Here is a 14,786-nt window from a genome sequence, read left to right as displayed (position 1 = left end):
GTGGAAAAATATTGTCAGCCAGTAATAGCGTGTATCGATACATTTTCTCTCTTCAGAGCTTCATTTACAAGTCCACTGTCGTTCAACGAGCCATCAAGAAGTCTATGCCAAGGATTTCATAGACGAACGAAGATGCCCAGCGGATGGGTTTTATTTTTCAATACTTTTTCCTTCTCATTTTTGAAAAATGGATGGCTTCATAATTTCTCTCTTTCTTCGCTTTTTTATTTTCTACCATTCTCTCAGTATTCATTTATATTCACGCATCGCATCCCTTCCTCCGCCATATTTATTGCAAAACTTAATTAAATTAATCACCTTGTAATGAAACTGCAAGAAAGTGTGGCGGTTCTCTTCCGCCTCTAAAAGGGAAGCTATGCTCCCTTAAGCAATGCTCTTACTCATTTCAATTTCACAAGCCACCCTCATAGTAAAGGAAGGTAAAACAAATGGTTTTTTCATTATGGCCCACGCTATTGTTGGCCTCTCGCTCTTCCCTGTCATATCTATGGGACGGTATTACAATCTTTTTTCTAATACATAATACTCTTAATTAATGTACTTATTTGATTTCACAATTGTGGCTTATTTACGTAACTTTCCGTTTTATAATTTCTTACCCGACTTGTTCTCTATTCACCTTTATTCCTGTTAATTACGTCTTCAGTTATAGCTCTGCAACATTTGAGAAACGCAGGCCTGTCTTCGTCACTGGGTTGAGGCCTAAGTGTTCTGGTTCTTGGACAAGAGAGCACAGTGTAGAACGTCCACAAGAGAGTCGGGCGAATTCGATAAAATCGCCGTAAGATGCTAGATACCTGGATGCTTCCTACTTCGCTTATTGGAAATCTATAGGCATATACGTCTATTCGTGGAAATTTTCCGGCCGAATTGATGATTTGCGATACGGTGTACAGGTTTTATAATACGGTAACATGCGTATTTCAAAAGCATCGCCTTCCATATTTGGGAGCACCATACTCGTAATACTGAGTGACAATGTTTTTGTACAGATACATGAGGTATCTAATGCAAGATGAAAATACCCCGAAATACATGGACATGAACTATATTTAAAATGGAAATTTTGTGTATTGTGCTCAGAATTGTAACTAAATAGATTCAGGCATTCCCCCAAACATCACCACGATGGCCGGTCTTGCGCTGCCTGTATCGAGCAGCTTTCTGCGATCTTAGCTATGTTGCTGGTTCACCTGGAATGGTGCCTATCCGAGGGCAGTCTACTGGCTTTTCTGTCCCAATAGTCGTCGGTTGCACGAGCGATGTCTCGTCCACGTCGCTTCAGGCGAGCAATACAAAAAAAGATTACGATAATCATTACATATTTTCGAAAAAGTATTACGTAATAAGTAGAATGCCTCAATTCTGTTTTATCTAGATTGCTATAAACACTATATAAAATTTATGTTAAATTAGTTTAATATTACCACAAACAGTTAAATTTATTGATGGCCAAAAAACTAGAGTCATAGTACATCAGTACACATGCAAGTATTAACTCTGACGTTCTTTTTTCAAAAACGACTGTAACTTAAAAAACAAAATATTCTTATTTGTCAATTTGATTCACTATTTTAGCTATCTTACTTGAAAGAAGATTATACAAAATGTATTTACAAAATATTGTTTTAGCAATTTTTAGAAAAAAAGTCTAAATAAATAAGAGAAAGCCAAGTGAAGTAAGTTATTTACAAATCTATTATAGATCTTTCCAAATAATATCAATTATTCAATTATAGATGAACTATGAAAGTAATACATAATTTATGTGTGTATGCTAAATTATCGTTAAATAGGTTAAAAGCCAGAGGTATTTAACAGAACAAAATTTATTGAGGAAAAATATAATTTTAAATCGAAAAAATAAAATAAAAAAAGTGATTTTTATTTCTTTTTATACTTGGGTGTAATGGGGGACCTATAACTTATAGGCATTTTTTACTTGTCAAGCTGTAAAGATTTTGTAAATGCAATAGAAAAATAATAGAAATCATATAATTCTATGTTATATGTACATGATAAATACAAAACCTAAAACCTACAAAACCTGCAAAATCCAATTACTTATAAATACATGTTTAAATAGGAGCACATAATAACATTTCTGTATGCTCGTTAATAAATGAGTCTAACAATATTAAAATAAATGTACAATTTGTCATATTTTATTTTTTATCAAGCAAAATATTAATTTATTTTTTAAACTGTTACAATTTTTTTCGAATAGTTTTACTAAGTCATTTAAAAGTCAACATATTGCTATAATGTATATGTAAATATACATTTATACATAGTATTATTGGCCCAAAATGTATTGGTATACTACTGTCAGGTTTTGAATGTCGATTTTATCGTGAGAACTAAGCAAGAAACATAATATTTACACTTTTCACGCCAAGTTAGAACTTCATGTACGTGAAAGTCAGCACTACTAACCCAAGGTACATTTCTCTCCTATTTTACAGATTAAAGCAAGATGTGTCGAACATTCCAAGCAATAATTCAAACGCTAATATGCGCCCTACAAATGATTACACGTATTTTCATGACGGTACTGCTGATGATCGAAAACATGATCAGAATGCTACTGCAGTCAATTTACAACTTCATATCAACTCTACTGCAAATAATCTCTTTAATACCTATCTGTTGCGTGTTCCTTTTGACGGCGCGTATGCGTTGTTTGCTTTGCGGCGGCGGCGGAGGCTGCGGTCTTGGCGGCGGTGGAGGAGGAATTCTTGGCTGCGTGCTGTCTGTCCTTTTTTTCATAGTACTATTTGGCGCTTTAAAGAATTACGGCATCTTCGATAAAATGCTACTGCGCGTGGGTTATATGAAAATACCTCAGAGACGTATTCACAAACAAATATACAAGGACCCGGGAGGACCGCCGAACAGGACATGGTTAAATACAACCAAAAAGCTTCGAGCTGGTAACGAAGACTATGAAGAAGAGAGAAACGAATGGTACGAGTCGTTTGAAAACGATACGACTACACCTTCTATAACAATGCCGCTGGTTGAAGATGTTCCTATCACCACTGAGCACGCTAAAACCGGGAATTGGTCGACTATATTATATTACTTATTCTAAAATATTCTTTAGTTCTCTTGTTACCATTATTTAACAACTTTGCTGTCTAATAAACGAAACACGATAACGTTATTTATTTTATGAAAAGATAGACCATTCGATATTTTATTTCTAATTACATTGCAATTAGATAATAAAATAAATTAAGTGACAAGTAAAAATTTAAGTGTTAATTGGCATTAAAATTTAGCAGATTCCACACATGCCTTTAAATTGAAATACAGTATTTTGAGATGTGTTGTCTATACGGAAATTAGAATAAACCTAAAAAAATAGTATAAATATAATATAGATAATAAAGATATTGTAATTCTCTTAGAGGCCTGTGTCGAAACATGTGGAACGTTAAGTTCCTTTGCCTAAAGAAAGCAATCTTGCTTTTTAGGTCATGTTACAAACAATACTTGATTCACACACATTTCTATATTCTCATAAATTGTAAAAAAAAAACACTCACTCACCCGACGAATCCAACTAGGATGGGTAATATTCGGGAAGGTTCGAAACATCTTTTACAGGGGCGGCTTAACTTATAGTGCAGGGCAATGCACACGGGCGCCGCCGTCTCAGGGGGCGCCGCGGCATTCCCTAAGACAGCTAAGAGCATCGTCTTGGACCATCATGCACGCTTAGTTTCGCAACAGAGATGTGCTACAAGCATAAAAACGAGTAAGTTTTGCCATCATATTGTTATGGAAAAGGAAAGGCTGTAACTAAAACCATACTGTAAACTATACCTACTCATAAAAGAGCTTGTTGGGATATGAAAAAATTTCTTGTTACGACGGCAAAGTTAATAGTTTGGAACAGGGGAGGTGAGTTAGGCCTAGGGAGCGCCAGGGTTTCATTACACACGGGCGCTACACGAGCTAGAGCCGCCCCATCTCTGAAGACGAAGGTCTTTGACCAAAGGGTTTTTCAACAGTGTTCGAAGAATGGCCCGTCTGAAGTAACAATGGGCGAGGCACATCACTCGTGTAACCGACACCATTGGGGCCGAAAAGTTCTTGGGTGACGACCACCAGCCGATAAACGAGGCGTGTGTAGGCGGCCCCACACTAAATGGACCGGCGACATAGGTAAGATCGTGGAATGTGCAGGACATTGTGTCAATGTCACTGCTGGAACTGCGATTTTTGAAGGATCGAATTCCGCCAACAATTGCCGAGCTTTCATCCTCGGCAAATACTGTTCAGAATAAAGGAAAAAAAATATTTTGAACTAGAACTTCTAAGACAATCTAAGAGGGCGGCAGCGCGGTCAAGGCTGTACTTTCGGTTTTACTTACTTTAATAAAACCTTTAACTGTAACTTTTCAAAATTGTTACGATACGCTAGGAACGAAATAAATTAGGACTTTTACTCATTTTATATTTCTCTTTTTTATGTAATTAATAAAAAGTCTGTGTAGTAGAAATAGTATGCTAATATGTTAAATTATCATTATTTGTATATGTAAAGTTTATACAGGTTAATCTTCATGTTTTCGTAACTCCTTGACTTAAGCCTGTCATTGTTGACATACATACCTAAAAGTACTGATAAATCATAGAAATGTAAAGATCTTTAATCACATTCAATAATGAACATTAAATGCCAAATCCACTTGTATATATAAATGTATTCAAATATATGTTTTGTGTATCTGTCACATATATGATTCTGAGTAAAAATTAGATAAATAAACTTCATGTGCAATGTGCAATGTGTGTCCTTTGGTGCTTTACTACGATGTACTTGCGAAAACTACTCAAAATATCATAGTCGGATTATTTCTTTTAATACGCAGAATCATAGTTGGGTTCTGTAATTGTATTTGCGATATTTTACATCTGATTTCGTGCTTGTGCTCACGGTTATTTTGTTGCATTAATAATAAATTTCAATACACATGTCCGCAACAAGACTGTAGACTGCAGATATATGAAATAATGTGCAGCGTCAGTTGCTTGCTTGTCATATTAGCAGCTATATTCATGGTCATATTCCACACGCAATGGATTGAAAATTTATTAGGTAAATGTTACAAGAGATCAGAAGATTTTAAAGAGAAAGAAACGGATCCGCCGAATACGTCGAGTTTCACTGATTCTCCGACATCCCTACTGCCAATTCCAACGACAACTACGACTACTGATGGACGAAGATATGATTACAATAATTTAGAAATTTTGCAAAAACGAATAGATGCACTGAGCCAAGAAATCGCGTCGACGGTTAAAGAAGAAACAGAATTAACTGAATTAACTGAGTCAGAAAGGAGTAATTACGAGCAAATCGTTATAACTACTGAAGAAGTCAAGAATCCAACCGATAACTCTTATACAGAAAATCAAGAACCTACGGGTAATGTTTACGTCGATACTCAAATTACTAATTTGAGTGATGTTAAAGAATTCGTAAAGGAAAAACAAAGTATGAGTAAAGTTTTGTCGTTACTGGAAGAAATATTAACGAATATGAGTTCCAAAAAAAAATTTGAAAATATGCGGCTTACCAATGTTTTTAGTACAAACACATACGACGATAATTCCATAGATTCTGCAGACGAGACTTCAAAAACACCTTTATACTAATATTAAAAGATATATGTCATTGTAAGCTATTGTAGCTGCATATGTGTAAGAATCTATAACAAATGATTATGATGTAATGAATTATTATTATTTAAAACGACTATATTAAAACTTATTGAAATTTTTGTCCATGACTAATTATTTATAGACCATGACTTAGGTGTTTTATCCATACTTTATGAGCAGAGATAGATGATTGAAACTTGCAGTCGATTACCGTGAAATCTTATGTGTAAATCACACATGTGCATTAATTATGCAAGATTGCCACTACTCACAAACAAGTTTCCAGAGAAAAGACAGCACTGTTCTCATCGTATTATAATACCACACTGCGATCGCCAACCCGCCTGCTGAGTGTGGCGATTGTTGTATATGTCTTCATAGATATCCTAGAAGACCTATGCCTTGCAAAGGGCGTCTGCTGAAACGTTGATGACCTATACTTTTGTAACATATTTGCGTTTTACATAAATTTGCTCGTGGCTTGTTTCTTTTTATGTTATAACGAAAACCTCAAAAAGTCCTTATGATGCCGTACATATTTTATCTATAACAACGAATTTTAGATTCGTGGTAAAAAAAACCGATTCCTATTTTAAAAATTCTTTTTCAGAAAACTTAGGTTTTGGTTAAATGCAAAGTGAAAATGCATATCTATTACTTTATTATTACTATCAGCTACTTCGCAAAATATATATAATTCAAATTTAAAAATCTTTTTATGTATACAAAGAATTTGTTATATTTCCAAATCGAACCTTGTACCCGTATATATTCGCATTTCGTTAATTTTTATTGGTTTTATGTGACTGTTTTCAAAATGTATATATATTATATACAAAAAGTTTTCTTTTGTTCTTAAAGAAATCATTTCATCATCATCATAATTTAGGGCGATCGGAAAGTGATGACGTTTCTGTCGACATATTTTACAGAAAAATTATTTTTACCGCACCGACATTGAAAATTTGTATACTAGATAGCAAAAGATTGTTGATAACAAAAGTCGGTAGGTATATTGTTGATTAGAAATAAAAACGTAGTCGTGTGAATTTCATTGAAGAAATCGAGATTACTTTCCGGTCTCCCTAAATATATGTCGACTTTCCTCAAAGATCACAACGACGACCGTTGCCCTTCTGCCCACATCCAGCTACTTCTCTACTACCAGCGATCCCATAAGGTGTATCAATTATATCGTCGGTCCAACTAGAATAAAACTAAACCTTCATGGTGGCAACTCGTTTTCGTTCACAATAATCATTGGTTGTTCGAGCAATAAGTCTTCTCCCACTGCAACTTCAGACAAGCAGTTCTTCAAAAACGTCAAAATAAATAAATAATAAATCATTGTTATGTAAAAAAATAAAGCATTTCGAGTATATGTACATTTATTTTTGCCACATATTTGCCTACACATTACAATAAAAACGACACTACCGTACACTGCATAAAATACGAAATAGCTCAAAAGCAACCACAAACGGACACCACAATACAAGTGCGAACATAATTAAAAGGACACGTCCAAAGTTACGAAACATTGATTTTAAAACTAAAAACGTTGGATATGCGGAAGGACAGACAACGTAAAGCCACAGACAGGACACTTCTCTCTTGTTTAGATGTGCGACCTTACAATTGTATTTAATTTGGTCGCAGCGTTGCCTCCTGCACTTTTCTGGATGTTTTTTACACTTTGAACTTTTTGGTTTACACCATATATATTGTGCCAGTAATTGGGATAATTCTCTGCAACATTCGTTGGCATGAGCTTTTTTTATGCGTCGGCGAGTCTCCTTGTTTTTCTTCTTTTTACGTCTGAGAGTTTTCTTTTTCTTTAATTTATTCTTTGGTTTCTTTTTATTCACTCTTTTACGACTTCTAAAAACCCATTCTGCACTGGAGTCCTTTATCCGGGGTTTGATTTTTCTTTCAATCTTCTGATACCTAGTTGAACTGTGTTTTTTAATTAACTTCTTGATTGACTTTTGTTTTTTTCCTTTCTGCTTATGAAGCGTCTGTATTAGTTGTGGTTTGTTTTTGTTTGCTGCAATAAATATAGTGTTTAATTTTAAAACTGTTTATGTTTAAAAAATGATTTTTTTGCACAAGCTTATTGCGGAATATAGCAATTATCAATTTCTAAAAATTTATTTATTTAAATTCCTGGACGGGTCTTAGCTTGACTACGTTTTTATAAGTCTCTGATTCACCTCGAAGATACCATAACATCGAAATTGAATGATTTTATCATCAGCATTTCCGTCGAACGAAGTCCATCGGTGAACTTAGGCCGATCCCATAGAATTCGAATAAAGTCGGTTGGAAGTGGCCTACGTCCAATGAATATCAACTACCCTAATAAAGTCGACTGTTCCACACTGCGAGTGGACGTTATCCGTCATCGGCTGTCCTTACCGGTCCGTGGTCTTTACTCCAGAACCTTAAGGTCCAAGTGTTCATCTAATCGCTATGTGGCCTGATCACTGCCACTTTAATATACTAATCCGCTGGACTATGCTTTGTAGCAAGAAGTGGATAAATTAAGTAAGAAGTAAGTTAAGTTTTTGTAAAAGTTATTATATTACATCGTATAAAAAGATTTTTCATCATTGATAGATGATTTGGGTGGGCATTTATAGCCTCACCGAGTACAGCGCTGAAGAAGATGAGTTTAAATTTCTTTAATCCAGGGCAACTTGAAAGCACGCCAAGCTCTAGGTCGCTAAGGGGAATGCTCCATTGAATGACTGAGTTCATGGGACTCCAAGAGGACCACGATTTGTGATGTCATTGGAAATGCTTTTAGTATTTCTATTTACTGTGCTATGCTCGAGGCTTTGCTGCGAGATCAAATCAGAAATTAAGAAACCAAAAAAATAAAGTCACTGACGCTGGAAGAATTGATTGTCAAAAGTAGCAGTGGGTAGAGTACGCCGCTAGTGCATTAGACGACCATTGGGGCCGAAAGGTTCTCGAGTGACGAAATTGCTCGATACAGGCAGCGCAAGACCGGTCGATCTTAAAGGGAAGCCTATGCCATGCAGTGGGTCTATCGACTGACATGAGGATGATGACTTGAGTGGACAGAATTACTGACAGACTCTGTGTTTGGCACTAATCGGTGTAACATAACTCCTGAAGATGACGGTGGCAGTTGTGTAATTCGTATTGTTTGCCGCATACGCATTTATCAGCGGGCTGGCGGGCGGTGCACTTTGTTGCACGACTACCACTGCATGTGCGGAAGTGGCTATTAGTCGTTTACTTTGCATTGTAAAGAAAACATCTAAAGCCAACGTTACCACCACAACGTTGTCGAGAAACAAAAGTCGTAATTCTTACCATTTTTACGGGAATTATAGTGCATATATTCACAATCAAAAGAATTTTTGAAAATCACTTTTGGCTTTTTCCGTCTGCATTTGCAATGAGGTCTACTGTATTCGGATAAACGGGACCATAAACAAGATATTTTCGATTTTATTTCTCGAAGAAGTTTCGAATCGCATTTATTTACGGTATGACAAGTTTCCATTTTTGTTGGAGGCATACAAGTTACGGGGTGACCAGAATTAAGTTTACGAATCTTATGTAAAATTTCTGGAAGATTCAATATACACATGGTATTGCGATCTAGTTTTATTTCGAATAACGGCCCTTTACAATCACTAGCAGTTGGCGGTATTTCCCCTTGAATACAAGCTCTTCCTTTTAAAACCGATATTGGATCTGCTTCGAAACATGTTTTATTTTCTTTTTTGGATTGTAGCTTAATTCTCTTCTTTACTTCTCTCCTATTTATTACACGCTTATTAACAGTATCGACCTTTATCCGAAATATACCACCGTCTACTTTTTTTTTCTTAGTGTCACCGACACATTGTTTTCTTTTAAAAAGATTTTGAGCTGCATTTTTAATTCTTAATTTGAAGCATGGTTTACAACATTTAAGTGTATTACAAGACTTATTTTGTTTCGCTAATGATTTTTTATTTTCTAATTTAATGCATATTACACTAGAAGCTTTTACAGCATCGGTGTTACAATTGCAGGTATACGGTTTGTTATTACTCTTAGAGTTTGACTTAGCAGGACCATCGCTTAAACTCTTATTACATGCATTTGTTTTTCTCTTAAAGCACTTATTGAATTTATCTCTTAAATACAGTTTCCCTCTTTTAAACAGGGAATCTTTGATAACACATTCGTCGCTAATCGTTACTTGTATCTGCCTTTCATAATTAATGCATTTGTTTTTTGTTTCCAATTTACTTGCACATGCTCTATTTTGATGCAGTTTAATTTTTTTGGGACATTCAATGCACATACCTTTCCTGTTATTGCTTCCGAGGCTAACAAAGAAACACACTAAGTCTTTGTTTAATTTACATTGAAAGGGACTTTTTACATGTCCGGGATAATCAACTAGATCGTTACTTTCATTCATCTTAAACTTTAAATCACTAACATGGTTGCTGTATATTTCGCTTTGCAGCTCTGTACCATTACATCGAAACTTATTTTTTGATAGTGAGTTGTCAAGTTGGTTTAAATTATAGCTAGATTTGCCATAATCCTTACAATCAGCTTTTACTTTGTCGGTTACATTACTATGCTTAGAAAGAATTTCAGAATTAAATTCTTTGGAATTTACTCTAGTTTTTGTATCAATATTTTCCTCACAAAGTGTATGTAATGTATATTCATCGCTTACTTTCGAAATATTGTTGTTTCTATTAGAAATAGGCGTGTTTTGTTTAGCTTTAACCATCCTATTACAGTTATTAATATGTAAAATTTCGTTAAGATAACATTGTATCTCGTCGTAAACTGAAATAAAATTGTTGTTGGGAATATTTCTCTTTAATCTAGCATGTTTATTTAATTTTATATTTGAGCGATCAATACATTCCTTTTCGGCGATCTCTTCTGGATGAAATGAAGGCAAAGGTTTGCTACATTGCGAAAAATGTGATTGAAAGGTATTCATCGTAGATTTTATTTTCCCCTCTGACTTATCTGCTTTATTATTTGTCGTAATCACTTGGCCTTTTTTATTGGCTTCGATGTAATTTAAAAATAAAACACTATCTCTGTGCTGATTTTTTTTGCATTCCTTTGGATAATTTTTATGCCTACTCAAATTGTCTAGAACATCGCCATTTCCGAGCTTTTGTACAAAGCTTCGATTATAGTCTATATTCTTCTTTTTATTAAAAACTCCTACATTAGGAACCTCACAGTCATTTCTGCAATGCTTTACATGTCTGGACGCCCTCATAGTTATGTCATTAAATGATTTCGCCATAGTATATTAAAGTTATGGGCCAAAAAATAATAAAATGAATGTTATTTGCCACTGTTATACAACATTTCTGAATTTGGTGTAGTAAAAATCTCGTAAATCATACTTTTACTAAAACGAGTCCATCGATAGTTTGTTTAAAGTATATTTTGAAATAAAAATCCTTGTAATAAACATCTCTTTAACAAATTTTTCTGTTTTACATACTGGTAATTTATATACGAAGAAATAAAAATCACGATAACATTTAGCCTTAATCACCTAAATTCCATTATGACAACAAATCATCTTGAATGTTTATGTGTCATTTTCATATTCACCGAGTCTAAAATTACATAGTATATAAATTATTACCATGATTTTTCTGTACAAGATACGTCGCTACATAAAACGTCTACGGAGTTCGCAAGTTCCATTGGCTGTTAGTATTAAAAACATTTCTAATTATAATTTTATGTGTAATATATTAGTACTTATTTGTTTGGTTACTTTATGTAAATTAACATCATTTAATTGGAGTTACATTTGAGATTCTTTAATGAATTTCATATTCAGTAAAATGTGGCTGTGTAATATTTTCATTATTTAAATATAACAGGAGTATTTGTTTCCCAGCACAGATAAAAAAAGACAATAACGAGATTAAACTTTTTATTTAACTAATAGTACTATTTTTCCGATATCATACTAATATTTTAGTTTCATTTTGAAGTTTATCGATTTCAAACTAGAAATGAAAACTATAATCAATTGAATAGTTAATGTAGGAGATAGTTTAATACACAAATGGCATTTATTCAGTTAAATTTATTTTTGTTCTTTCAATAGTTGGCAATGTTTAAAAATGTTTCAAAGAAATCGAAGGAAGCAAAATTTTCGGCCATTTTATTATCATAAAATTTTAATCCAATTATGCTCGTTATTAAAATTTCTACATTTTAAATTTATATATAGTTTTTTTAGTTTGACTACATATATAAATATATATTTAAACATATATAAATATAATTTTTGTAAAACTTTGTTTTTCTACAATTTGACAACTTTTGTAGTAAACTGGTCACACTGTTCGTTTGGCAATTGAAATGTCTTTTTAGGCTGTCTCATTTTATTTAGTATTTATACTTCAGTTAAAAGGTGAAGTTGTGCAGAGTGATGTTTAATTATTGATTCGATTATATTTAAACGAATGTGAATTGCTTTTGTACTAAAATTATTTGCATTTTTAGTTTTTGGTGTAATATTTCAGAATCGCTAAATATTGCAAATATGGCTATTAAAGTACTAATCTTATGCTTATACATCGGTAAGTTTTGGAATAATTATTCTTATGATAATTTTTATCTATATTAGATTAGCGTGATTAAAATTTGGATATTTTTTTTCAAAGAATTTTCTTCAATGCTTTTCTTTTCCCAGAAAGTATATAAATTTTGAGAAAAGTCATTTGCAGTACTTATGCAACTTGGTGGTAAATAAAAAAATACCAGCAAAAAGTTTAAAAATATGTGTTAACAAGTTCCAAAAATGAGAAGCGCAGTAATATTATACATATACCTCCTCTTTTTTCTAGTAAGCTTATAAAAGTTGTAATATAAGTACATTAATAAAATATTCAAACTAATTATGTACCATTAGGTGAGATTTTTCTTAAAAGTTTAACTTTCACATTAAATTAATGTTGTTATTTTCCTGCTTTAGGTTGTATTGTAAGTCAAATGTAATAAATTTAACAATATTAAATTTTTTAACAATCAACATTGAACCTACAAATTCCATCTTTATGTTTTGCATTTAATTAACGTCAGGTCTTGTCCCAAATTAAACTTTAATTTATTGGAGTGAAAGGATCGATTCCTTTAACATTTGTTATTATAAGTGAATAGAGTCTTTCTATTATAGAAAATATAATTTTTTATCTAATTTATTATTACACATTATACCATTTTTATTAACTGACAAAGAAGGCAAAATTTAGTTTATTTTTACTATTTTGTGTTGATCATGAATAAAAGGCACATGGTTTTCTAGGTGCTGCGTTTGCCCAGACAAACCCGTCAACTGCTGATGTACTAAAAGCATTACCTGCAGATCTTCAAGGTGCCGTTAATGAGACACAAATCCAGGACATTCAAAATAAAACTGCACTAGTTCTAAAGGAAAAATGTGAGAAAAATGGTGGCCCAGAGGCATATGAAAATTTTATGGTATGTATAATTGATTATTCTTATCTTTGTTTTTTTTTTTTGGGTTTCTTTAATTTACTACTTAGAAACAAAATACCTAATGGAGGGTTCACCTTACAGCCATGGTATGTCTATAAGAGTGTGTTATCACACTAGTAATATTGTATCCTGTGCAATATCACCTCTTGTTTATTTCGGTAATTTAACAGCTTTTGTTTGAACAGCTTCTGTTGGTAGTAAAGCTTGGTATCTACCTAAACAATCACCTGTGTAATATTCCTAGCCCTCCTTCTTAATCTATGATTTATACATGTCTTTGTTCTATACATTAAATAGATATTGTTGAGAAGAGACATGAAAAATTATATTTGAAGAAAAATTACTTTTACATTCATTTAAATACAGTCTGTTATTTAAAAAGTTATAGAAGAATATAATAATACTATGATCTCTGTAGCTATTTACAAGACTGATGTTGTTAAAATGTTTTAGTAAATTTAGTTTTCAATTTTAATCTTATAGCATAGAAACAAAACATGACACACTTTACTTTTAAAATGTATCACTAAGTGAATTATTTTTGAATTTATGACAGAAAAATTGATTTTATTTATTATGTATTTGTCATTTTATTCTGTGGTGACTGACTTATACACTTACATGTCATTTTTCCACTAGAAATGTGTATAAATTAGAATCTTCAGACATTGTTCTCATGACGCATAGAAGTGTTTACTATAGATTATCCAAAATGGATAATTTTATGAATAAATAAATAACTATTCAACACTGGAAATTTTGGAATTTGAAAATATTAATTGGGATTTATATGTGAATAAATAATGTTTTATTTATATTAACAAAAAGGCCCTTGCATTGGTTATCACTGTTGAGGTAGATAGGTCTATTAATAAATGTTGTAGAAGAATTAAAACTATTTATTTGAAACAAATTATGGTGAAATATAAAGATGAACAATTTTAATGAATGTGACAGTATTTTGTACAAGGGCAAACAAAGAACAGCAGATTTTGGGTTTTTGAGCACTTGCAAATGCAATTGATATACAGGATGATTGGTTAATTTTATTACAAATAGATTTAAAGCTTTTACACCTATTTCCAATCAAACTGTGTAAATGGATCGCTGAATTTTTTTTTATCGCTTTAAATACTGGTTGTAAAGTCTGTAGTCATAGAAAGTAAACAATTATTAATCTTACAATATATTTTAGTAATCCGAATTTTGAAAACGCTTTTTCATACTATATTATCATTACATTATTTAGTATTATTGAAACTATTGATTTTTGGGTATGATGTACCATGCATTAATTGTCAGTGAGTCCCCTTTGATGCTTTTATATCAATAATCAATCACGCTGTATAGCATCCCGTGACAAAAGGAAAGCAATAGATAACAATATCAGAAGAGCAAACAATACATTTCGACACAGTTAATATTTTTAATGATAATTTAATAATGTTTTATTAATTAACGGGGAAGAAAGACGAGCAGAAGCGAAGTACATTTGCACAAAGACGTGACAAAATGTTTGAAAAACGAGGAAAACGGTTGAAGAGCATCGTTCTAGG

General features: G+C 32.7%; 1 protein-coding gene across 2 annotated transcripts in view; it reads left to right on the top strand.

Moving 5' to 3' along the window:
- The window catches only part of LOC137931267 (27 kDa hemolymph protein-like), a 47,168-nt gene that overhangs the window by 3,097 nt on the left and 29,285 nt on the right, over positions 1 to 14,786 (top strand). The window contains exons 2-3 of one of the 2 annotated variants that reach the window (XM_068774695.1): positions 12,252 to 12,311; positions 13,037 to 13,212. In XM_068774695.1, coding sequence (XP_068630796.1) covers positions 12,275 to 12,311; positions 13,037 to 13,212 — 213 coding nt within the window. In that variant the 5' untranslated portion in view covers positions 12,252 to 12,274. Of the gene's footprint in view, positions 1 to 12,135; positions 12,312 to 13,036; positions 13,213 to 14,786 lie in introns of those variants that run through there. The other variant, XM_068774694.1, reaches the window with a different exon arrangement.

The sequence above is a fragment of the Battus philenor genome, unplaced genomic scaffold, assembly GCF_028537555.1.
Source record: "Battus philenor isolate CCGP_79_NKW_IND1 unplaced genomic scaffold, ilBatPhil1.0.hap1 SCAF_7, whole genome shotgun sequence".
Classification (NCBI taxonomy): domain Eukaryota; kingdom Metazoa; phylum Arthropoda; class Insecta; order Lepidoptera; family Papilionidae; genus Battus; species Battus philenor.
Note: the sequence above shows the minus strand (reverse complement) of the source record. Positions and strands in the feature narration are given on the sequence as shown.